The sequence below is a fragment of the Xyrauchen texanus genome, chromosome 26, assembly GCF_025860055.1.
Source record: "Xyrauchen texanus isolate HMW12.3.18 chromosome 26, RBS_HiC_50CHRs, whole genome shotgun sequence".
Classification (NCBI taxonomy): domain Eukaryota; kingdom Metazoa; phylum Chordata; class Actinopteri; order Cypriniformes; family Catostomidae; genus Xyrauchen; species Xyrauchen texanus.
The window spans coordinates 40,845,932-40,871,742 of record NC_068301.1 but is presented as its reverse complement, the minus strand read 5'-3'; the positions used below and the strand labels follow the sequence as shown (position 1 = coordinate 40,871,742).

The window sequence follows — 25,811 nt, the reverse complement described above, 5'->3', positions numbered from 1 at the left end:
CCTTAAAAATATATAAAATCCATCACCATCAACGGAGCACCGGTGGAGAGAGTCAGCAGCTTCAAGTTCCTCGGTGTCCACATCACTGAGGAACTCACATGGTGAACTCACATCTACACTGAGGCTGTTGTGCTCACCAGTGCCTCTTCTTCCTGAGACGGCTGAGGAACTTTGGAATTAACCACCACATCCTGACACGGTTCTACACCAGCACTGTAGAGAGCATCCTGACCTAGCCACCCGAGCCATGGGTTGCCCTCAGTGCTACCATCGGGCAGGTGGTTTTGCAGCATCAGGAACTGCACCAGCTGACTTCATGACAGCATCTTCCCCAAAACAATCAGACCTTTGAACTCTTGATCTCTCACGATCAATATACATCAGCACTGCACTTTATTAATATCACACTGGACTGTCATAAATTATATTAGCTCTTTACAACACACTGGCAACTGACTAGGAACCAACAGCCTGAATGTCAATTCAGCACAATACAACCTACTGTGTAGTATTATACATGCAGAAGAATTGAAATGATATGACTTGAATCCAGGATTTTCAACCTTTGCAATCCTGAAATTTTTCACCGTCATAATCAAATCAAATGGCCCAAGCATCCTCATTGGTCAGAAAGGCCCCTCCGCAACCTGATCTCCCACACAGAGTTAAAGCAGACATCTCTTTTGTAAGGTTACAAGGACCATCAGATTTGCACAACTCTAAGACATTTCATCTTAATCTAGCCTTGCTAGATAATGTTGAAAATTGCTTTAAACTGTGGTAACGTTTGTACTTGACAAATGAATGATTATAGACTGATGGACCTCTTTAAAATGTTTGTAGCGATGTGCAATCACCTATAATTGTTAAATATAATCTTTAATAGTTTATGATTCATCTCATTCTACTAAGAATGATAACTATAAGGTTGACCTTGATCAAATGCAATGATGTGTAAAACCAATATGATTTTGCAACCAGGGATTTTCATGTTTTATTACCTACACGTATAACAGCTATAAAAAAATATCATATGTGGTATGCAAGCATTTGTTTGGTTACATAGAGAAAGCTGATGACAACGAATATCATGTCTCTTGTACCATTTGTAAGATATAAAGTTCATGATTAATTTTGCACTATTTTTGAGTGGGAAAATAGTGAGAATCTCTAACAAAGACTTATAAATCAGTTATCAGAAAGGATAGCCCAGTCGACCATGTGACTCTGAAAAGTCACTTCTGATTGGTGCAGGACACATTTGGGGATGCGGCCAATTTCAGTTCAAATATTTCCAAACAGGAAGAACACACTCTCTTCTTCTTCTCTTCCTTCTCTGCATTTCTCTCATCCGGCCTCTCCTGACTGCTCAGACTTCGCTCTGACTCTTCCCTCGTGGTCTTCTCAGGATCTCGTCGGAACCAGGTCCATGCTATGTGAGGTCCAAGGAAGCTCGGGACTCGATGTCCCGAGAAAGCTCATCACTCTCTACGGTTCACAAACCCATGAGAAGGCCTCATTTCACAGCTAAAATCATCATTCATACAGACAATAAATTAGATCATACAGAAGATCAAAACAGCGACGGAACGAACTTTCGGCCAAGAACCAAACAACACAAAGAATGCAAGAAAACACCACAAAGACAAGCAAGTACATCTCCAATATTGAAGGATAATTTGTTCTTAAGGTATCGTCAACAGACTCAATGAAGTTCATTTTCACTGTACTGGTCATTTTATTTCACATTCTGTCACTTTTCACCAACCTGTCTAATGTATATGTGTTAGATTAGATTTATGTTTAGAATAGTAATAAAGTTTGTCTGTGTTCAAAGATGACGTGACTGTGGTATATTTTGATTAATAATCTCACACTTGTTTCTGAAAGATTTCGCTTCAAAGCTGTACCTAAATACCTGGGATATTATTTTCAATAAGCCATGAGGATAATATCCCTCCAATAAGTGAATTAATCAAAATTTCTTAGAAATTGTGAGCCGATAAAAGTAGATGTTGTATTACGATTTCAATGGTGGAGAATCTATTAAGACAAATAATCTATTTACTTGTCATTTATCTCATTTATAATGGTTGTCAAATCGGCTAATTCCATAATACATTTCCTTACCTAATAAGGTACAATAAGGACAGTTTAATTTAGTTCATAGCTCACATATTTCGAGATTCTAAATTTAGCATACCAAATATCCTTACATATAATTGATGTAGAATGCAAGCAAATTACTCTACATATAACTGTGGTAGAATGCTTGCAAAATACCCTACATAACTGATCCCGTCCACATCTCTAAATTATATATGTAATACCCTACACAACTGTATATTTTATATATACACTTTTTTATATTGTATACAGTGTATTCTATATTGTATGTATTATATACTGTATATTGTATATTATTTTTTGTACAAGTGGCAAGGGCCCTTTGAGGTCACTCGGCAAGTTAGGGAAGTCGATTATTAGGTATTGCGTATGGATAGGGGCGAAGCTCTGCAAATTTACCACCTCAGCCTACTAAAACCATGGAGGGATGCGGTCCCTGAATCCTTGCCGATGGTAGTTCCTTAGAGAGAGGAGCTCGGCCCGGAGGGGAGTCTTAAACAAATCATTTCACCCTTGCGGAGTCCACCTCTCGCCGTCACAATGTACGGAAGTTGCCAGGTTGCAAAATAATTTCTTGCCTCTCCCCGACCACACTAATCTCATAAAACACCACATCGAGGCAAACCCTGGGATAGTGGTACATAGTAGTCACTAATGCTTACCCGAACACAAGAAACAAGTAGTATGTTTAAATTTAAAGGGCATGCTCGATATGGGGATAATAAAAGAATCCCACAGTGATTGGGCCAGCCCAGTGGTTCTGGTAACTTAGAGCGATGGCTCTGTCCAGTTCTGTGTGGATTATAGAAAGGTCAACGTGGTGTCTAAATTTGACATATATCCAATGCCTCGTATTGACGAACTGCTCGATCGGTTGGGCTCGGCTCACTTTTATAAGACACTGGATTTGACAAAAGGATATTGGCAGATCCCCTTAACACTGATGTCCCATGAAAAAAACGGCCTTCTCCACACCGTTTGGATCACACCAATTTGTGACCCTTCCGTTTGGTTTGTTAGGGGCCCCGGCTACAATCAGCGGCTTAAGGACCGAATCCTCAGACAGCATGCTACGTATGCTGCTGCTTATTTAGATGATATCATTATTTACAGTAATGATTGGCAGCAGCATATGCATTATCTGAGGGTGGTTCTGAGGTTGCTGCAACAAGCAGGACTCACAGCAAACCCGAAGAAGTCCGCAATTGGACGGGTGGGGGTATGATATCTGGGGTTCCACTTGGGTCACGGGCAGGTGCGACCTCAAATTGATAAAACCACAGCAAATCGCGTCCTGCCCGAATCCCAAGACTAAAAAGGAGGTGAGACAGTTTCTGGGGCTGGCCGGCTACTATCGAAGGTTTACGAAATAATCAGCCCGCTGATTGATCTCACTAAAAAGGAAGCCTCAGACCTGGACCAGTGGACGGAGTTGTACCAACAAGCTTTCACGCAGATAAAAGTTGCACTTTGTGCTGAGGTGCTTCTGCATTCCACTGATTTCTCTCTCCCTTTTGTTTTACAGATGAACGCATCGGACAGGGGGCTGGGTGTTGCTCTGTCCCCAGTCCGGACGGTTCCCCCAGCCTGAGTCGGGCGGTGGGTATATGTGAAGGCGTGGTCGAGCGCCCATCTGGGGAGAGAACAATTGGTAAGGACATCCCCCTGAAATTAATTGTGAACCAATTACCATCTCTATTTTCACAGTGAGAGTCGGGGGAGATAAAAAGACGGCCAGAGAGAGACAGGCAGACCAGAGTCTTCTTGTCTGTTCCATGAGGGAGAATCTTGTGTTGTATGAAGCTGAAAAGCAGACTGTTTATTGGAGTGATACAGAGAAGCGGATTTTTTTATTTCTGTGACACTGAAAAGCTGTCTTATGTTTTGAGTGAAGTTGTACAGCGACTGCTAATTATTTGTGAATAAAACAGACTCATGTGAACTTTGGAAACATGTGGAGTATATGTCTGCAAATTCTAGGCAAAGGGTGACTACTTTAAAGATGCTAAAATATTTAATAAAGAATTTTGATTTATTTTGGATTTTACTCACAACATAATTCCCATAGTTCCATTTATGTTATTCCATAGTTTTGATGACTTTACTATTATTCTAAAATGTGAAAAAAAAAAATATATATATATATATATATATAGTAAGAGTTTCAAAACAAGAGTGCAAATTTAATGAAATCCCAGGTGCATTTTATTGCGCTACTCCAATCCCAATAAATAATTACCAGAAGAACAAAAGTGGTACACAATAAGAATGAAGAATTGACATGATTCAATTGATCATGGTATAAATATTAAGGGTGGTTGGGGGGGTTCCTCTCCCCCATTCCCCCTGGAATCTACACCCCTGGTAACAGCACTGCCTATTATATAGAGGTGAAATTGTTTTTCATTTTATATGTTTCAGTCTCGGTGTGAATATTAGTTTTGCAGGCAGTTTGTCTCACAACATAGTCACAAATTTGGTGTAAATGGGCCTTTAAAACATTTTTTTGCGTGATGATGGATTGCTGTGCTTGGCAGTTAAATAACAGTTAGCACAGTAAAACCCTCTGCAGGAAGTTTTCTTTTAAATGCTTCAAATTTATCTTTATGTGCCGTTGTTACAGCAAAGGGCCACATCAACAATACATTCCAAGACAATCAATGCTGGACATAACACCTTTCTTACATCTTACTGTAATAGTTTTGTGCAATAAGATGCTTTAATTATTTATTTGTTGAATATCCGTGAGTCACTATGATGAAGTACTGAGCCCATCGTCCGTAAAAGGTGTCTGATCGGGGTCACGTGAACATTACGTTGCCGATTTATACATTATTATGTAATGTATAAAAACAGGCTAGTCGTTCAAACAACTGATCGACCATTATAAAAATTGGCAGTTTTGCACATCCTTAGACAGATGCAGTAAGAGTAGTATGGGTAGTATTCTATTGCGGACACTGTCTGCAGCAGTCAATCTATATAGTTTGGAATGCACCTAACAAGGAAATAAAGGCTTTTTGACAGGAAAAGAAGCATGTATCGAATCAAATTTCAGCCCTTTCAAAATCTGCAATTAATCACAATTAAAGGTGCACTCACTAACTTATTGTCACTGACACATAGTGGCATGGATGCAGCATAATTTAAAATCTATAGTTTTCAGTTTCTGATACCATTGTAGAATTTAGTTCACAGTAAGCCATGATTACTTTAATCAATGAGTGAAAGTGTCCAATAACAGGACTGAGATTAAGCGAGTAGTATTCGGATGGTCAAGTGATTCTAACATGGCAGCCCCCATGTGCGGACCCTCTCCATGTAGAATAAAACAGCTTTTATAAAGATCCTGGTATGACTTAAGTCTTCATTTTCATGGGAGTGCTCATGATTCCCTACATATATAGCAATATTACAATTCATGTCTTTTGGAGTTAAACTTTTTTAATGGGGAAAAAAAATTTACTGAGTGCACCTTAGTAAAAACAAATAATAATAATATATATATATATATATATATATATATATATATATATATATATATATATATATATATATATATATATATATATATATATTAATGAAAAATTATGTGTAACAGGCTTACCATGATTTCCACCAAGATCCCACTGATACTACAGTCAAATCATCATATGGGATCACCCTTCAACAGGGTAAGAAGCATTCATAATCTTTATTATTTTTTATTTAACTTGTGTGTGTTTTTAAGACAGTGCTTTTATAGTAGTCACAATATCAGTGGGTGTACGGTATTTTGGTGGAAACTATGGTACAAGTTCATAGGAGTTCCATTATAATAAACACTTTGGCAGATAGGGGAAATGTAGGCCTAAAACTCAACTATGGTTAGATTTACAAAGAATCAATGAAAGATGTGAAATGAGAAACTGCATGTTTACTATGAATCAAGAATGAATGGATTTACTGTGAACACTGTATTGACCGTGTCAAACACATTTACTGTTGTTACCACACAAATGTTTATGATACTGGAGCGCACTTCACTGTTTCGTGAGTGTTTGAGACACACAGCTAACACGAGCAGCTAACCTCACGCTAACCAGCACATTGGATATACTCACAGAAAACCACCACAGTAACCGACCACCATTAACTATCCACAATCATTTACCCCATTTACACAGCAAATCACATGCACAGATAACACTCTTTCCAAGAATCTGACCAGGCTAAAATTGTTTAGCAGGTCCATTATGACCCAACCTGCGCTACTAACAAGATAGATAACAGCACCGTGTTTTGGATAAACTGATACACTGGGACTGAGTGTGCTAATTATCTGGGTGTAATTTCACCCATGATAAGGTTTTTATCTCACACACTTAAATCCGTTCAAATTCACGGAAATAAACAAACAAAACAATACATGGCTAGCAAACCGATCACAGGCATATAACAGAGAACTATAGGATATATTTGAACTCACCTAATCGTGTGGAATCGCATAGTCCTTGATCAAGCATTAGATCGATATTTTCCTATAATAGATGGACACAATAATATATATATATATATATATATATATATATATATATATATATATACAGAGAGAGAGAGGAGAGAGATCGATCGATTCCTTGTTTCTCAGCTCTTCTTTTCTGCGGTTATCAATCTCCTTTCACATGCGTGACTCAATTAAACACCATTCACCGATACTACAGCATCCATTATCACAGCAACATGTATAATCAATAAACAAAAAAACATATTTCGAGATACGATGACTTTTGTCAGTGACACAATTTTCTGGTCATCTCCTCTGTCTCAATGTGCTTCAGAGGCTTTTCAAACATGAAAAAAATAATTATATCAGATCTTCAGTCCATTGATATTTATGTAAAAATATTTATGTCCATACTCTTCTGCGATTCAGATGGGCGTTATTCCAGCAGGTTGTAATTCCTCAATAATTGAAATGAAAGAGAAATCGGCAGAAATGGTTAAACGTGGCTTTTGTTCGTATTTTCTATTGTGTTACTGTTGGTGTTTATAATGTAATATCATGTATAATGTTAAAATGTTCCCTTAGCACTAATCATATTCTTCGTGATCCTGAACACATCACACACTCCACACTGCTCCTGAAAAATATATAAATAAATAAATATGGTAAATAAAATAAAAAATGGAGAGTAAAAAAAAAAAAATACGAACGCTCCTCCTGTTGTTCGTCACAGGTGAAATGCATCTCGGGAAATATAGTTCATTAAACCAAAATACTGCAAAACCAACATTGCAGTTATTTTGCAATATATCACAATAACATGATATGAATGTTTGCGTAACAAACATATCAGAAAAGTTATATATATATATATATATATATATATATATATATATATATATATATATATACTAATATGTGTGTGTGAATATTTAAATCATCATTTCAATTTGTAAATATAAAATATCGAAACAAATACAATTAAGGGAAGTGTAAGCTGACATGTATCATCTCTTACGATTTTTTTGAAAAAAATTATGCAATTTTGCTTGATAAACAGGCAAATAAAAGACTAATGCGATCTGATATAGGAGGTAAAATAAGAGCAGAACAGTCAGAGCAAAGGCAGAATAGAAATTATAGACGAAATAGGTTAGTAATAGTATTAGAAAAAATATGTTATAGAGGCACAATAGAGTCAGAATACAGTCAAAACTGAAGCAGAATATAGACGGAATAGATGCAGAAAAGAATAAAAAAAGAGTCAGAATGGAATTGGAATAGACTCAAAACAGAGTCAGATGTCTCAGTGGCCCTGGCACTACAGTCACTGTGATGAGAGGCTAACATTAGCAGCTAACACACACCGGCACCCTTTACAGCCGCTGTAAAACACATCACGCACTCCGCTCATTCGCCTGTACAAACTCACTTTATCGTAGGGTCTGGGTAGATTTTATTAGATTTTTTTCTCGGCACTGATCTAGGTGAAGATGATCAAGCTTTTCTCGCTGAAACAGCAGAAGAAGGACGAGGAGTCTGCTGGAGGAACGCGAGCTGGAGTCGGCGGAAAGAAAGCGAGCGCGGCCCAACTGCGGATACAGAAGGGTACGAAAGTAAAACAACCCGCAAAACACAAAAAACACCATAACATTCATTTGTTACACACAGACACATTCAGGGTATCCCAAAAGTATTTTGATTCTGTAAAGTTGAATCTTTATCATCATAAAAGCGACACAGAACAGTGTGAAGGAAGAAAGCTGAAGCAGCATTAGCCATCGCGCTAATATTTACACCACTATTCAGTCATTTTGACTGCTCATTGTTGAAATGTTTGAGTTCTTCTGACCGATCACAGTATTTTAAGTCGTGAAACTTAAGTCGTGAGAGATTTCAAGGAGATTCACGAATATTCTGCTCAGGTAAGCTAATGTGAGACTAGTTTTATTCACAACCTGTATATTGAGGCCTACAAACAAACACACTATATTCAAATGAGTGATGTTGATGTGTTTAGCTTACAGGCTATTTAAGATGAAGACTTCGTGTTATAATCATACAGAAGTAATACAAATATCCGTTTGTAAGCGTATATTGATACTTAATCAGCCATAGTCCATTTAGCAACACAATTTTAGCTGTGATGAAGCGCCAGGGTTATTGGTCCGGTTGTTTATTTTGTGCTGGCGTGAGTGTAAAGTGTGTGTAGTGTAACACTTTGCGTTGTCATACATTTGTTTGAATATAGTGGGATTATTGACAATTAATGCAGGCAGATTTCACTGGACACCCGTGACTGAAGGTTTTAATAAAAATTAAAGGATGGGGCATGATGAAATTAATATTTTAAATAAGGACTGCAATTGAGAGTTACTCTGAGAGGGCTACTGTCAGAAAAAAAATAAACCAGGGTAGGCAGGGTCCTTAAAAAGTCTTATAAAGATTTATGTTTATTTTTTCTTAAACATATAGCCACTAAACTTTGAATTATTAGGTAATACATTAATAAGACTTTTATATATTAAATAAGTTTTAATATTATATTATCTAAAAAAAAAAAAAATGCACAAATACACAATATAATATAAGAAACATGCCCAGAGACATCCAAGTAGCCTCAGTGGTTTTGCATTGATCTGCTAATTAATTATTGAATACAATTTTTCCACTGCGAGAGTGGTCTTAAGATGAGGTCTTAAGTGGTCTTCTTCCAAAAAAGGTCACCTATTATTTACACACCCAGATGCCATCCCAGATGTGCATAACTTTCATTCTGCTGCTAAACAAAGATTTTTAGAAGAATATCTCAGCTCTGTAGGTCCATACAATGAAAGTGAACGATTTCAAGCTTGAAATCATGATCGTGCCTAGAGACTGCATTGGCAAGATGTACAGTGAAAAGGGAGTCACCCAAAACCGACTGGATCGCTTCAGAAGACATTGATTATACCGCTGAACCTACAGAGCTGAGATATTCTTCTAAAAATCTTTGTTTGTGTTCAGCAAAAGAAAGTCATACATATCTTGGATGGCATGAGGGTCAGTAAACGATGAGAGAATTTTCATTTTTGGGTAAACTATCCTTGTAACCTTTTTTAAAAGTCTTTACATTTCATTCATTTGAACCTGCAGATACCCTGTCAAACATAACCTAAAATAGTTAACACAGCTTATGTATGTTGTAGTAACCTATATAGTGTTATAATAGAATATAGTTTGTCAAGTAGTGTAATCTAACATGACAAAAATGAAAATAGCATCTTATTCTAGACATTAGTTATATTCCAATTAGGGATGTGCAAAACTACTACTAATTTTCAAAGTTGGCTAGTCTACTAGTCAGCTGTTTGAACGACAAGTTGAGAAGTCAGTGATAAAGACCCTGTGAAATAAGAACGTTTTGCTGTTTTTAGTCCGTATCTATTAGCTGTAATGTGATCTATTTGCTAGTGTACGTCTTAGCTTAGACAAAAAAAAAAATTCTGAATATATAAGCATCTGCAGCATTTCTCTTTCAACTAAAAAGTCTCAGGAACACCCATTACGTCATATATAGAATTTTTCCACCAAAATGACAATGGTACTTATGCCGAGCCTGTGCTCGGCTGGTTCATGGCCGGGGCAATCTAGAGCCTTTGGTAAACTGGCCACGCTTTTCCACTGGTTTGAGATCTGCATGAGAACCAAACGATGACGTAACGAGTCCCACAAATAAACCTGGTGCATCACCGTGTTTGTTGACATCTTTCACTCCTGTTTTTGAGGACATCTTTAAACCTACAGAGAAAAGCGTTCAGGGGGTGTAACTGGAAGCAGAGCGGGGAGATATGAAAACAAGATTACGTCATTCATAAATACACAAGATCCTATCTTCAAGCTGTGGATGTACTGATTTGCCTTTGTTCTCATTAAACTCCAAGGGATAAGACAATGTCATTAAAAGTATCTCGCCCGACACCACTGACCATCATCTCATGTCATTCACCCATCACATTATAGTTAAGGTAAGCAGATTTTTTTGAGCGTTAAACTGGGACGTGGGTAAGGGTGCAACTGTATTGATACACGCATACACACACATACACATGTGAAAGAGTTTGTTTTATTTTATAGTCTGTTTACAACAATTTTAATCACATATATGCCTCTAAAAAATGTAGGATGACAAATTAATTTTAAAAATTAAAATTAATTTTGCATGTGAAATAATATGAGCTGTCACTGTTGTAAATTTCATATCAACTACTACACATTTTAACACATTATTAACAAGCTGAAACCTAAAAATTAAGGAGAATTACACGTATAACAATTAAACACTTGTATTATGGAAAAAGTGCAGCGTCATAGCTGTCAGGTCCAATTTATCTCTGTGGGTGTCAGAAAACAAACATTTAGAGTGACAGATAAAACACCTCACGAGCAGTTTACATTCTAAAGGTGTGCTGTAGACTCGCACCATCAACTTTTGGTGAAAAATACTTTCTGTGCACAATTAATCCATTTTGATCGACTCTTCTTCGTGGCTTCAATACAAACAGGAAGTTAGATGACAAAATTCAGAAGAGTGTAGCATGAAAAGGTGGCAGGGCTGAATTACGTGAATTAACTCTAATAGATGAATCGTGATTAACCTAGGTGTAGAAGCTGGTTATATTTTGGATATTTAAGAATCTCCATCGGTTTACTTAACAGATAGCAGCGATCTTCATAACAGAATAGCTGGCCAAAAATAACTTAAAACAATGTACAAAATCAAATGAGAACAGTTTAATAAAAGCTGAAAACTTTAATAACTGAAACATTTAATAACTTACCAAAATTCAGCTACAAAAAATTCCAGCGATTCGGTGTTTCTCAAGCTTGTCTGACTGAATTCAGTGCCCCCGTTAAAGCTGGCTGGTCAGTATCTAAGCACAACGTTGCTCTGTCCCCTGTCCTTCTATTGGTCACTATACACTGTTTTAAGTTTTTTTTCTTTCAATTTGTTAATGATGTGGTCTGTCGTCCAACTAAAACCGGCATGCATAATTTCTTGCCGTATCTTCTATCACTTATTTCCCCTTTGCGATCTCTCTAGTTCATTATGGATCTCTGTAAAATTCATATTGCAAGTAGAGTGCTCGTTTTGTCCGCTGTTCTTTTTTTTAATGTCTGACAATTTGTTAATTTTTATTGTTGATATAGAGTAACGAAGTACTCCTTGTTGCAGATGGTAGCTATCCAAACTGTTTTATGACACATTACCCCCCCCTCCCCCACGCAATCCATGCTGTAGTCGTTCCAAACAGATGTTCCAATAATTTGTTGGCTTGTATGAATTAATGCTGTCAGATCTATGTTTGGTTTTAAAAGTCTGTGGAAAAGCTGGCTAGTAATGAGATCAGCATGGTTGAAAGGGGCATGTGTGGGTTGCTGTTAACTAAAGATGACTACGAGTCATTCAACATGTTACGCCCCACTTCCTGTTTCAGTAGGGAAACGTAAAATTACCAAATTGAACCGTGCTCTTCAAAGCACTTCACGGGGACTTTAAAGGAATATTCAAGTTAAGCTCAATCAACAGCATTTGTGGCATAATGTTTATGACCAAAAATTACTTTGGACTTTGAATTTCTTAAAAAAAGCACTCACAAAAATGGAAGTGAACTGGGCCAATTTAATAAAAGCACTTACATTAATTCTTCCGTTAAAACTAGGGGTGCAACTAACAATTATTTTGATGTTCGAAAAATGTAAATATTATTATAATGATTATTCGACTATTCAGCGATTATTGTAACAATCATTAGCTCTTAAGTGATTTATTCAGCTTGTGTCCAACTTAAAAGGTTGTATTAAACGTGCTTACTAACAATAGAGGACAAAATCATCTTTTAAAAATATCTCTAAAAGACTTCAACTGAATTAAAGGAAAAATACTTTTTATTAAGTTTAATTCGGTAAAGAAATTCACTGCAAAATGTCCTGTTGTTATCAAGTCTTTTTGTCTTGTTTTCCATTTTAAAATTGTCTAAAAATCCTTAAAACAAATACATGAGAAGCAACATATAAATATTTAGATTTGTATTTTGTATATAAGTGTATTTTTTCACTTAGTTGTACTTCTGTGAGTGCAGTAAAGACAAGGTTTACTTATATTCAAGATCTGTTCTCTAAAAGCAAGTGCAAATATCTTATATGCTGCTTCTCAAGTGAATGCAATTTTTTTTTAAAGGATTGTTAGATATTTTTAAATATCTGTATGTTTAATATTCAACATTTTCTGCAGTATAGCTGGAAAAGAAAATTTATGTTGTTTTAAAGGAGTTTTAGTTATTTATATTGGAAAACAAGCCAAATCATAGACATATTTTGTTGCATTGTATAATGGCGAAGACTTCCCTTTCTTACCTTTGTTCACTTCAATCCAACTTTAACTCACAAAAAAACAAATTCTCTTTTATATTGCCAATTTTCTTCACTTTAAGAAATGCACAGTGATACATATACTGTAATGTGATTCAACAAGTCACGAGTAGAGATGTAAAGGTATGAAAATTTCATATCACGATTATCGTGACCAAAACTATCACAGTATTTTCACGATATTGTTAAAATATGCTGAAAATTTACAAAAAGTACTGATACACGCACTGAAATCATTTAAACCGGTTTTATATTTGAAAATCAACAAACAACAAATAGAACTAGTAAACAAGGAAATCCAGTATAATAATAATTATTATTTTAATATTATTAACTTACACACATTTTAAATTATCAAAATTTGTTGGTTGGGTGACTAAACTACACAAAATGTTATTACATAGCTCTCTGAAATTTGTGATTCTGGTCATCCTGAAACTTCATGTCTCACGCTCTCTCCTTTCATACAAATACAACTGGTGCCATCGTGAGTCTCTGTTATAGTTATCGATTGTATTGAAAATAAAATGGGAGGACTTTGGTATTTGTATTGGATGATTGTTTTGTAGACTGCAACAGATTATAAAATAATTAAAGAAGAGGTAAAATTTTAAAACATTCATCTCAAATCACTATTTCTTGTCCCCGTAATTATTTGAAAATCTGTGTATTAGTGGTATGAATGTACATCACTTAAATGTTGCACGTATTAGAGACTTATGCTGGATGTGTGTGGACAGCATTTACCGCAAGTTTTACAAATCATGATAATCACGTGCATTTTTAATGATAATTAAATGTAACACGGTAATACTAACCGTCAGATAATTTTATCATGGTTTACCGTGAAACTGCTAACTGTTTCATCCCTAGTCACTAGCCATCACGTTATAATCAAGCTGCAGCAAGCACGCGTGCTCGAGGAATAAACGTCCCCGCTCCAGGGGGTGCAGTTTTAATCTCTCCCCCTTAGAGCTAAAACTGTATTTAAGATGTAACGCCGGGGTGTTTCCTTTAAAGATGCTTGACATGCAAGTTTTGCTTCAGCAGAGCGGCGGCTCCGCTCATTCCACAACGTAGTGCTTCTGTATTTCTTATTTTGTATTTTTGCGTTATAATTCCCTCATACTTTGTGATCTGCATAACCTTAAGCTGTTTGGAGTGCATCTGGACTGTGAACTGTGCAATTCTTCCTCACCTCGGTCAGACACGAGCTGCAGTGCTGCTCTTGCGCATCATCATTAGAGTATAATGCGATCTCATGTTATGTAAATGAGATCAATCGACTATAATACAACAAAAAATAATTTTTGTTGACGTTGTGAACTAATCGTTTCAGCCCAAGTTAAAACTAGCATATTATTTGAGGTGTAAAGATCGGAAACTGCTTATGCGCATCCTGAATGCTGAATGACATGCTTCGGTGTAACAGGAATGCTTCAGGGTGATCCTCTCTGTGCATTCAAAAGCACAGAGCTGCATGATAATATTGCGTGGATATATCAAGTTCACAACATCAAGCAGTTTAAACCTTTTTCACTGCAAATCGGCCTGTTTATATACACTGATCAGCCACTACATTAATACTACCTACCTTATGTATGTCCCCCTCATGCATTGCATTTTTTTTTTTTGTTCTAGTAAATTCTAGAGACTGTTGTGTGTGAAAATCCCAGGAGATCAGCAGTTACAGAAATACTCAAACCAGCCCATCTGGCACCAACAACCATCCATGCGATTATCTAATTAACCAATCGTGTGGCTGCAGTGCATAAAATCATTTAGATACGGGCCAGGAGCTTCAGTTAAAGATCTCAGTGATTTGGACCGTGGCATGATTGTTGGTGCCATATAGGCTGGTTTAGGTATTTCTGTAACTGCTGATCTCCTGGGACTTTCACACATAGCAGTCTCTTGAATTTACTCAGAATGGTGCCAAAAACAAAAAAACATCCAGTGAGGGGCAGTTCTGCAGATGGAAATGTCTTGTTGATGAGAGAGGTCAACAGAGAATGGCCAGACTGGTTTGAACTGACAAAGTCTACGGTAACGCAGATAACCGCTCTGTACAATTGTGGTGAGAAGTATATCATCTCAGAATGCTTTTCTGAGATGTGGTTGGCACTGTTTTGGCGGCGCAAGGGGGACCTACACAATATTAGGTAGGTGAGTTTAATGTTGTGGCTGACTTTCCTTGTAAGCAGTAGCTGATAGAATCAGCAAACTTGAATACCTCCACAGCACCTCACAAATATGGAATATTACTTAGATCAGAGGATTTAAGGTCTGATTTCATGTTTTGTCTTGAAATATATTGTTGATTGATTTAGTTTTTACTGTAACAGCACATAAAGACTAAACCTAAAGCATTAAAGAGAGTATTAACTTCTTGCAGAGGGGTTTATTGCAAAGAATGTTTCAGACACTTTGTTCTTAATAGATCACACATCAGCATATTTACCTTTTCTATTTTAAATTAAATAATTCATAAAGTTATTATTGACTTTTGAGGGATTTTGTTTCTGTTCTAAATATGTTTATTTCACTTCTCATCATGTGTGCGTTACTGGGAGCAGCAAGTTAATTATTATTATAATATTTATAAATATACAGTATATATTCTTATAATTACTATCTTCCAGAACTGTTGGATTTCTCAATTTCTTAGCATTAAATTAACTATTATTTTCATATAAAATAAATAATATGATTGGTAAAAGAAATCATTTATGTTATGTATTATTATGCAATTTTCTCAACTTTTTTCATTTTTGGTTGATGGATTTTTTCGAAGGAGCCATACCAAAAACAATTAATTTACAATTTTCAATAAAAAATTTAGTTTTTCAATAAAATAAAATGTTTAAATTGCCCATAGACTACTCAAAAACAATCAAATATGCAAAAATGAATAGGTAACATGCCATATGGAATTGAGTACAGGTGTTTGTGTGGGTCTCCATAAATTTACTTCATGAAAAACTTAATTCCCTTTTGGGCTGGGCAATATCTAAAAAATATTTGAATAATAATTGCATTTAAAATCTCATGATATCTGATTATATGTCAACCCCCAAGGTCGGTGAATATTTTTGCTTTATTGATTTTGCTTTAAAAAATTAAACAAATTTATTGAAACACAAACTCGAACAAAATACATTTCTAAATTGAAATTGCACTTTAAACGAAACTAAAAAATTAATTCAAATATTAAACTAAAGACAATTATAAATGTAAAGGGTCCGTGTATCATCCGATCATTCGATTATTCCATTTAATCTGGCAAACCAAAAACGAAATAACGAATCAATGTTTTGTTTTTCTGTTTTTCTGTATGAACCAAATATGAAAATTTTCGTTCGTTTGATTGCTTTCAGCTCGAAACGGGAAATATAATAAACAAGGAAACCAAAACGAAATAATGGGTCGAATATACGTTGTCTTTATTTTTCTTTATTTGTTTTCCTATTTCCCACGGTGGATTCAATTCTGTTTCGCGCATGCGCAGTGGATAGTTTCAAAGGAGTAGTAGGTCGCTGAGCGCCAAAAGCGTAGGGTTCGGTCCCAGTTGGTCAAACTTTCCAGTTCAAATGGCACTCGAACCATACATGTCTTTTATTGAGGACATGTTTATGAATGGAATGCCATATCATGAGATCTCAGTAAAGATGCAAGAAATGGGTGTCCAGCGTGGAAGCTCTGAGATCAGCATCCGGAGACTACTTGCCTATGGGATCAATTCCATGCCACATATATTTGCAAAAATATAAAGTATTGCAAAATAAAATAAAGTTTTGCAAAACAAAAAAAGTATTGAGCAAAAAAAAATTGTTTTTTTAAAAAACAAAAATTAAGTATCACAAACATAAAATAAAGTATCGAGAGAAAAATAGAAAGTTTTGCAAACAAAAATAAAGAATTGCAAAATATAAATAAAATATAGCAAAAACCAAGATATAATTAATTGCAAAAATCAATGACTGTTGTAAAAGAAACTAAAGAACTTTTATCCTTTTTTTATCTCTGCAACAGATTTTTAGGCAGCAATGATTTTGCCACACATCTTTTTCTTTGCAATGCCTACTAATTATTTTGCAATGCTCCTTTTAATCTGCATTTCCATCACGTGTGAGCTCGTGATACCGTTTTGCCTTTGCGCTTCACTTTTCTCTGCGTTTCACTTTATGGCACTGTTTTGACGTGGGGTGGAGTCAGGGGATTGGGGCGTGTACAACGGGCTCAGTGATGCCTCCCTGGAAGTTACCTCATTAGCTTGAGACACTGATCAAACATCATGGCTGAGCACAGGCGTGCAGGTGGATCTCAGGTATATAAAGTTGATTGTTTCCTTTTATTTAATTAGCATTAAATGTGCTTTAACAGCGTTTGTGTCAGATAAAGAAGTTAGAGATCAGTTAAAGCGGTGGATTTATTAGCCATACGCGCTAACATAGCCAGCATCTGCAGTTTTTCTCTCTCAATTGATTGGACTATTGATTGATTCTTATGTTTACTTTATAGATTATAATTGTCTATACCATAGTATGTTGTCTTCTAAAGAAAAAATGTAAACTCCATATTTAGATGTAACATTATCACTGTTAAAGTAGACAATAAATAGATTATAAATAAAAAGTTAAACGATCGTAACAAACGTGCATGTGTTCTGTCTTTAAATATAAAGTTTTGAAATATAAAATGTTCACATCCGCTATATTCTTAACCATGCGTTATACAGCTATGTGGCATGGGGGCGTGGTCGTGAGTCGGTCTGCTGGAGAGAGAGCGGTAAGGCTTGTCACCTGGTTTGTAATTATCTCTAACACCTGTGTCTTGTTGTAGTGATACGGAGAGAGACATTTAAAGGGACGCCAAGTGTCGAGAGGAGAGAGAGAGTGGATCCAGAAAGCTCCACAGACTGAGTGTGATATTGTTTTGTTTACATTTCTACGGCGGTGACCGTCGTATGTTCGTGGAAAGAAATTAAAGTGCTGATTTCAAACCTGCTTCGCTGTCTTCTGACTCCTCCATTGCTCAACGAACCTGTTCACAAGCTACTTAAGTTCTTACGATGCTCACAGTAAATGTACGTGTATCTAGGTCATCTCATGTAATGATTTGCCATGTCACATTTAGCAGAAAGAATATCCAGATGTCGTGACGAATCTTATTAGTGTTTTGACTCAAAGCTTCGGTCATATTCAGGCGGGTCAGCAGCAGCAACAGCTTTCTCCTGCTGTTTCTCTGCCTCGAGTAGAGCAGGATATAACCAGTTTATCAGCACCTACTCTTAAGAATCAATGTTAAATTTGTTTTGCTTTTGCACAATTAACGTTATAAGTGATGTTCTTTTATTGTTTGTAGATCGTTTCCTGGGATGCTTATTTGTTACGATCGTTTAACTTTTTATTTGAAATCTATTTATTGTCTCCTTTAACAGTGATAATGTAACGTCTATTTACATATTTTTAAATATGGAGTTTAAATTTCTTTAGAAGACAACATACTATGGTATAGACAATTATAATCTATAAAGTAAACATAAGAATCAATCAATAGTCCAATCAATTGAGAGAGAAAAAACTGCAGATGCTGGCTATGTTAGCGCGTATGGCTAATAAATCCACCGCTTTAACTGATCTCTAACTTCTTTATCTGACACAAACGCTGTTAAAGCACATTTAATGCTAATTAAATAAAAGGAAACAATCAACTTTATATACCTGAGATCCACCTGCACGCCTGTGCTCAGCCATGATGTTTGATCAGTGTCTCAAGCTAATGAGGTAACTTCCAGGGAGGCATCACTGAGCCCGTTGTACACGCCCCAATCCCCTGACTCCACCCCCACGTCAAAACAGTGCCATAAAGTGAAACGCAGAGAAAAGTGAAGCGCAAAGGCAAAACGGTATCACGAGCTCACACGTGATGGAAATGCAGATTAAAAGGAGCATTGCAAAATAATTAGTAGGCATTGCAAAGAAAAAGATGTGTGGCAAAATCATTGCTGCCTAAAAATCTGTTGCAGAGATAAAAAAAGGATAAAAGTTCTTTAGTTTCTTTTACAACAGTCATTGATTTTTGCAATTAATTATATCTTGGTTTTTGCTATATTTTATTTATATTTTGCAATTCTTTATTTTTGTTTGCAAAACTTTCTATTTTTCTCTCGATACTTTATTTTACGTTTGTGATACTTAATTTTTGTTTTTTTAAAAAAAAAACTTTTTTTGCTCAATACATTTTTTGTTTTGCAAAACTTTATTTTATTTTGCAATACTTTATATTTTTGCAAATATATGTGGCATGGAATTGATCCCATAGGCAAGTAGTCTCCGGATGCTGATCTCAGAGCTTCCACGCTGGACACCCATTTCTTGCATCTTTACTGAGATCTCGTGACATGGCATTCCATTCATAAACATGTCCTCAATAAAAGACATGTATGGTTCGAGTGCCATTTGAACTGGAAAGTTTGACAAACTGGGACCGAACCCTACGCTTTTGGCGCTCAGCGACCTACTCCTTTGAAACTATCCACTGCGCATGCGCGAAACAGAATTGATTCCACCGTGGGAAATAGGAAAACAAATAAAGAAAAATAAAGACAACGTATATTCGACCCATTATTTCGTTTTGGTTTCCTTGTTTATTATATTTCCCGTTTCGAGCTGAAAGCAATCAAACGAACGAAAATTTTCATATTTGGTTCATACAGAAAAACAGAAAAACAAAACATTGATTCGTTATTTCGTTTTTGGTTTGCCAGATTAAATGGAATAATCGAATGATCGGATGATACACGGACCGTAACGATTATTATAATCATCATAATAAATAAGCCTAAAAAATTCCCTTGTGTTCCCAAAAAATGCTGCCAAATGTGTATGTGTGTATCGAAATGTGTTTGTATTGCGTTTGTTAATACAGTTTATGCTGCCTAAAGAAAAGAAAATAGAAATACATTTGGACAAGGAGCTTTTGAACTGGATTGAGCCTCATCGCATTTTGCGGGTGCTATATAACAACCTGGGTGAACATAAAAAATATTGTACGTTCTTAAAATCACTCCTATAAAATGCTCTTAACAGCTAAGATCAATAGTTATTGAGAAATGAGACCTCCATGCATGTGCATGTCTTGGAGAAGCGCTTTCATTGAACTCGTGAACAGCGGAGATCACTGTGCACAAATATCAAATCAGATGTGCAAATCATATTTGTTTACCACACTAAATATTATGTGACAAAAACAAAATATGCCAGCCCAAGGTGAGTTTGCCATAAAAATTTGATCTTTAGGGATGTAGGCTTCACCTGGCCACAGCAGGACTGAAAGAGATTGTTTAATGGCGTCTGATCTTTTTTTGTTTTTATTTTATACTGTTTTATTTTATGGCCATTATTAACTGTATTACTGTTACTATTCATGAAATGTATTTAATTAATGCATTAATAAATGTCATTAGTGTAAATGTTGTTATTAATATTATTGTAACATTATTAAAGTAACATTAAATAAAATATTGCCTCATTAAGTAGCTTCAATGTAGCTAGGTACTTTTTGATAGTAATTTGTAGTGTAGCTAACTACTTTTTCAAAAGAGTAGCTTGACTATAGCTTAACTACTTCATATTTTGAGTATCTTGTAGCTTGTCAAACTACAGTTTCAAAGTAGCTTTCCCAACACTGCTTTAAGTGTGTATGAAACAAATTAACTTTCTCTGGAGAACAGATGCCTCAAACTAGCCCTGCAATATACAACAAAGCTGAAGACCAAAAAAGAAAACCCAGGTTACCATCCTGTTTTTTCAAGCCTATACAAACAAAAACCAAGACATATCCGACCTTTTGGACTATGGATAAAACCACATTTACAAAATCTCAAAGTAGATCTAAGCAAACAGATAAACTTCTGTAAAATGTGGAACTTAAAAAAAATAAATAATCTTAGACCCAACAAGAAACAAAGAATCTGAAACCCACCCAAATGACTTTCAACAAAAACTCCTCTACTTTAGAGAAATATTTCCATCCCATACCCCTATATATACAGATGGATCAAAATCTGAGGACCATGTATCATCTGCATTTGTGATCAACAACCAAAAAAAGGAATATCCATCACCAATCACAGCAAATTTTTACAGCAGGGGCAAACGCCATCATCTTCGCACTGGACTTCATAAAGACTATGCAACAGAGAAACATTCTGACAATTACAGATTCAAAATAATTTCTTCAAATAATGTTATCTCTAAAAAATGTTCACCCAACACTTGTAAAGATTCTATGCAAACTGCTGTATCTGGAGGCCCAAAATTGTAATATTCGCTTCTGCAGGGTAAGAGGAAGCAGACACTGCTGCAAAAGAGGGATTATCAGTGGATCTCAAAAAGTGTCCAATACCTCCCACTGACCAAAAACCCATAATACATGTGTATGTTATCATCAAATGGCAAACTGAGTGGGATCAATACACCATGATCAAACTCCATGAAATCAGCCCTATTGTTGGAAAAAGAAGCTTCTCTCTGTTTTCAAATTGCTGGGACCAGGTCGTCTACACCTATTGTCGAATTGGTCACTCCAGGATAACACAAGTTTTTAATTTAGGAGAAGATTCACCAACATGTACATTCTGCCAGAATCCGTTATACTTGAAACATGTTTTATTAGACTGTACTGTTAAACCCGCGAGAAACCTTTTTTTATTCAGTAAACACTCTGGAAGAAATTTTTTTAACAAAGTCAAACCTAAGTCAATTTGAGTTTTTAGGAAAAATAGATTTTAAAAACCTTATATAGAGTTCCTTTCACGTTTCTCGCAATGGAAATAGCCATAGAAGCAGGCATGGTGTTAACAAACAGCACTTTCAAAATCTGTGATTAATTGCGATTAACTAAACAACAAAAAAAATGCAATTAATACATTTATTTGACTGACAGCACTAATAATTTATTTTCCTTGAGGTCCACTTATAATGTTAGTAAATGTTTTTTTACTAAGCAGTCAGAATTTTGTAATGTATGATAATTTTCCTTACTGACTCTGGCCCTCTATCTTAAACTTCAACGTAAATGCCCACTGTTACAATTGGCTAACATCGTGCAGCCCCTTAAATACAGCCATATATATTTGTTATTTCATCGGAAGAGAATGAACCAGCTCCACAAAAAAACTAAATTTCAGGGTTTACTACCGTGGCCGTGAAGTACAAAACACCGAATCAGAAAACACGATGGCAAATTATAATTTTTTCTGCAGAAAATGCACGGTGTCTGGATTTTGCATTTGTAAGATAAGCTTATTGTTATTTTGGAGTCAACAAGTATGTTTGTGTGACATATCTAATATAAATTCTTCTGTCACGATGTTACATAATGTAATCAAGCTTTATATTTGTATACAGCTTTAGATTATATACAGTTGAAGTCAGAAGCTTACATACACCTTAGCGAAATGCATTTAAACTCAGTTTGTCACAATTCCTGACATTTAATCATAGCAAGCATTCCCTGTCTTGGGTCAGAATCACTACTTTATTTTAAGAATGTGAAATGTCAGAATAATGGTAGAGAGATAGATTTATTTCATTTGTCGTCATATGTCCAGTGGGTCAGAAGTTTACATACACCTTGTTATTATTTGGTAGCATTGCCTTTAAATTGTTTGTACTTTGGTCAAACGTATTGGGTAGCCTTCCACAAGCTTCTCACAATTAGTTGCTGGAATTTTGGCCCATTCCTCTAGACAGAACTGGCATGACTGAGTAAGGTTTGTAGGCCTCCTTGCTTGCACATACTTTTTCAGTTCTGCCCACAAAGTTTCTATCAGATTGAGGTAAGGGATTTGTGATGGCCACTCCAATCCCAAAGGAGTCCCTCCTGCAGCAAAGCACCCCACAACATGATGCTGCCACCCCCATGCTTCACAGTTGGGATGGTGTTCTTCGGCTTGCAAGCCTCACCCTTTTTCCTCCAAACATAACGATGGTCATTATGGCCAAACAGTTAAATTTTTGTTTCATTAGACCAGAGGACATTTCTCCAAAAAATAAGATCTTTGTTCCCTTGTGCACTTGCAAACGATAGTTTTTTTGTAGTTCTGGAGCAGTGTCTTCTTCCTTGCTGAGCAGCCTTTCAGGTTATGTCTATATATGACTAATTTTTACTGTGGATATAGATACTTGTCTACCTGTTTCCTCCAGCATCTTCACAAGGTCCTTTGCTGCTGTTCTGGGATTGATTTGCACTTTTTGCATCAAAATATGTTCATCTCTAGGAGACAGAATGCATCTCCTTCCTTAGCGGTATGATGGCTGTATGGTCCCATGGCGTTTATACATGTGTACTATTGTTTGTACAGATGAACGTAGTACATTCAGGCACTTGAAAATTGCTCCCAAGTATGAACCAGACTTGTGGAGGTCCACAATTTATTTTCCGAGTTCTTGGCTGATTTTCTTTAGATTTTCCCTTGATGTCAAGCAAAGAGGCACTAAGTTTGAAGGTAGGCCTTGAAATGCACCACAGGTACACCTCCAACTGACTCCAAATAGCCTTTCAGAAGCTAAAATGAAAAAATTTTCTTTTTGCTATGCATTCTCAGAACATGTCTTTAACAATCAACCTAACATAGCAGATGCTGCAGACTCTTGGAGTAATATTCAGAAGCTTCAGGTTGATTGTCTTGAAAATGGGGCCTGACTGTGAAGCGTTGAGAAATGTCAAAGGCAGTCATTAAGTTGTAAACCTTAAATCCGTTTTTTTTACCGGTGAAGCTTGTGTCACACTAGCAGACTCAGGAAAAACTCAATTTGGGTGGGGAATGTCACACTTGCTGATTGTTGTTGCTGATCTTTTCCTCCTAGTCAGTGATCCTGTCACACTTACCGGTTAATAAACGGAGGGAAGGAGTCACACTTAATGACCGCCTTTAACTTTTCTCAATGCAAGCGGCTACATAAGCCCTGCTGTCCTGGAAATTGGAAATGAGGCTCTGTAGCAGCTAGATCGCTATCTGGCTATGTTATTGTGTACCGAACAAGACAGCCCTGACAATGCAATACTGCTATCGACTGAAAACATCTGCAACATAAACACCATTGTTGTTTATTTATGTGCTATTTAGTTAAAAAAAAAACAATTTGATAACATAACGCTTTCACAGGCAAGAAGATTTTTCCTCTTGTGATGTTTAATGGCGGTCGGCAATCCAGCTCATGGTGCCACCTACTGAGCTGAAATGTGGAGCACCACAAGAATGTCTTCCAGCGGAGACACACATCAGCTAAAGATTATGAAATTGGCAAGGCCACACGCACCTTATGTAGGATTAAATCCTAAACTGAGTATACTTAAAAGGTAGCTTACACTCTAGGGTTCACTTGTAAACAAGTTATGTTTTATATATATTGTTGGGGTCTCACAAATATGTGGAATGTGTTTCCTCCCCCATTAATGGTGTGAATGAAAAATGTTTTGCTATAAAATTATTCCTATTTTGTTAATTTTGTTAAAATGTGTACCACAATGACAAGTCACATCATAATTAAACATGCAATATGGCATCATATGGATTAATTAGGCTACATGGATGTTGTAGATAAAAAAATAATAATATTGTGGTAATATAAAATACACTCACCTAAAGGATTATTAGGAACACCATACTAATACTGTGTTTGACCCCCTTTCGCCTTCAGAACTGCCTTAATTCTAGGTTGCATTGATTCAACAAGGTGCTGAAAGTATTCTTTAGAAATGTTGGCCCATATTGATAGGATAGCATCTTGCAGTTGATGGAGATTTGTGGGATGCACATCCAGGGCACGAAGCTCCCGTTCCACCACATCCCAAAGATGCTCTATTGGGTTGAGATCTGGTGACTGTGGGGGCCATTTTAGTACAGTGAACTCATTGTCATGTTCAAGAAACCAATTTGAAATGATTCGAGCTTTGTGACATGGTGCATTATCCTGCTGGAAGTAGCCATCAGAGGATGGGTACATGGTGGCCATAAAGGGATGGACATGGTCAGAAACAATGCTCAGGCCGTGGCATTTAACGATGCCCAATTGGCACTAAGGGGCCCCCACACCATTACACCACCACCACCACCAGCCTGCACAGTGGTAACAAGGCATGATGGATCCATGTTCTCATTCTGTTTACGCCAAATTCTGACTCTACCATCTGAATGTCTCAACGGAAATCGAGACTCATCAGACCAGGCAACATTTTTTCAGTCTTCAACTGTCCAATTTTGGTGAGCTCTTGCAAATTGTAGCCTCTTTTTCCTATTTGTAGTAGAGATGAGTGGTACCCGGTGGGGTCTTCTGCTGTTGTAGCCCATCCGCTTCAAGGTTGTGCGTGTTGTGGCTTCACAAATGCTTTGCTGCATACCTCGGTTGTAACGAGTGGTTATTTCAGGCAAAGTTGCTCTTCTATCAGCTTGAATCAGTCGGCCCATTAGTGTATATATATATATATATACACTCACCTAAAGGATTATTAGGAACACCTGGTCAATTTCTCATTAATGCAATTATCTAATCAACCAATCACATGGCAGTTGCTTCAATGCATTTAGGGGTGTGGTCCTGTCAAGACAATCTCCTGAACTCCAAACTGAATGTCAGAATGGGAAAGAAAGGTGATTTTAAGCAATTTTGAGCGTGGCATGGTTGTTGGTGCCAGACGGGCCGGTCTGAGTATTTCACAATCTGCTCAGTTACTGGGATTTTCACGCACAACCATTTCTAGGGTTTACAAAGAATGGTGT

General features: G+C 36.4%; 2 protein-coding genes across 2 annotated transcripts in view; one reads left to right on the top strand and one right to left on the bottom strand.

The window, feature by feature from the left end:
• Positions 1 to 7,204, bottom strand: part of LOC127620366 (F-box/LRR-repeat protein 19-like) — an 82,500-nt gene extending 75,296 nt beyond the window's left edge. The window contains exons 1-2 of the mRNA XM_052093577.1: positions 7,028 to 7,204; positions 6,596 to 6,647 (exon numbers count right to left, since the gene is read on the bottom strand). The gene's annotated coding sequence lies outside the window, so the exon portion shown is untranslated. The remainder of the gene's footprint in view (positions 1 to 6,595; positions 6,648 to 7,027) is intronic.
• A 743-nt stretch (positions 7,205 to 7,947) lies between these two features.
• LOC127620352 (NEDD8-conjugating enzyme Ubc12-like) overlaps positions 7,948 to 25,811 on the top strand; it is an 87,673-nt gene continuing 69,809 nt past the window's right edge. The window contains exon 1 of the mRNA XM_052093562.1: positions 7,948 to 8,221. Within this exon, the coding sequence (XP_051949522.1) occupies positions 8,107 to 8,221 (115 nt within the window). The 5' untranslated portion in view covers positions 7,948 to 8,106. The remainder of the gene's footprint in view (positions 8,222 to 25,811) is intronic.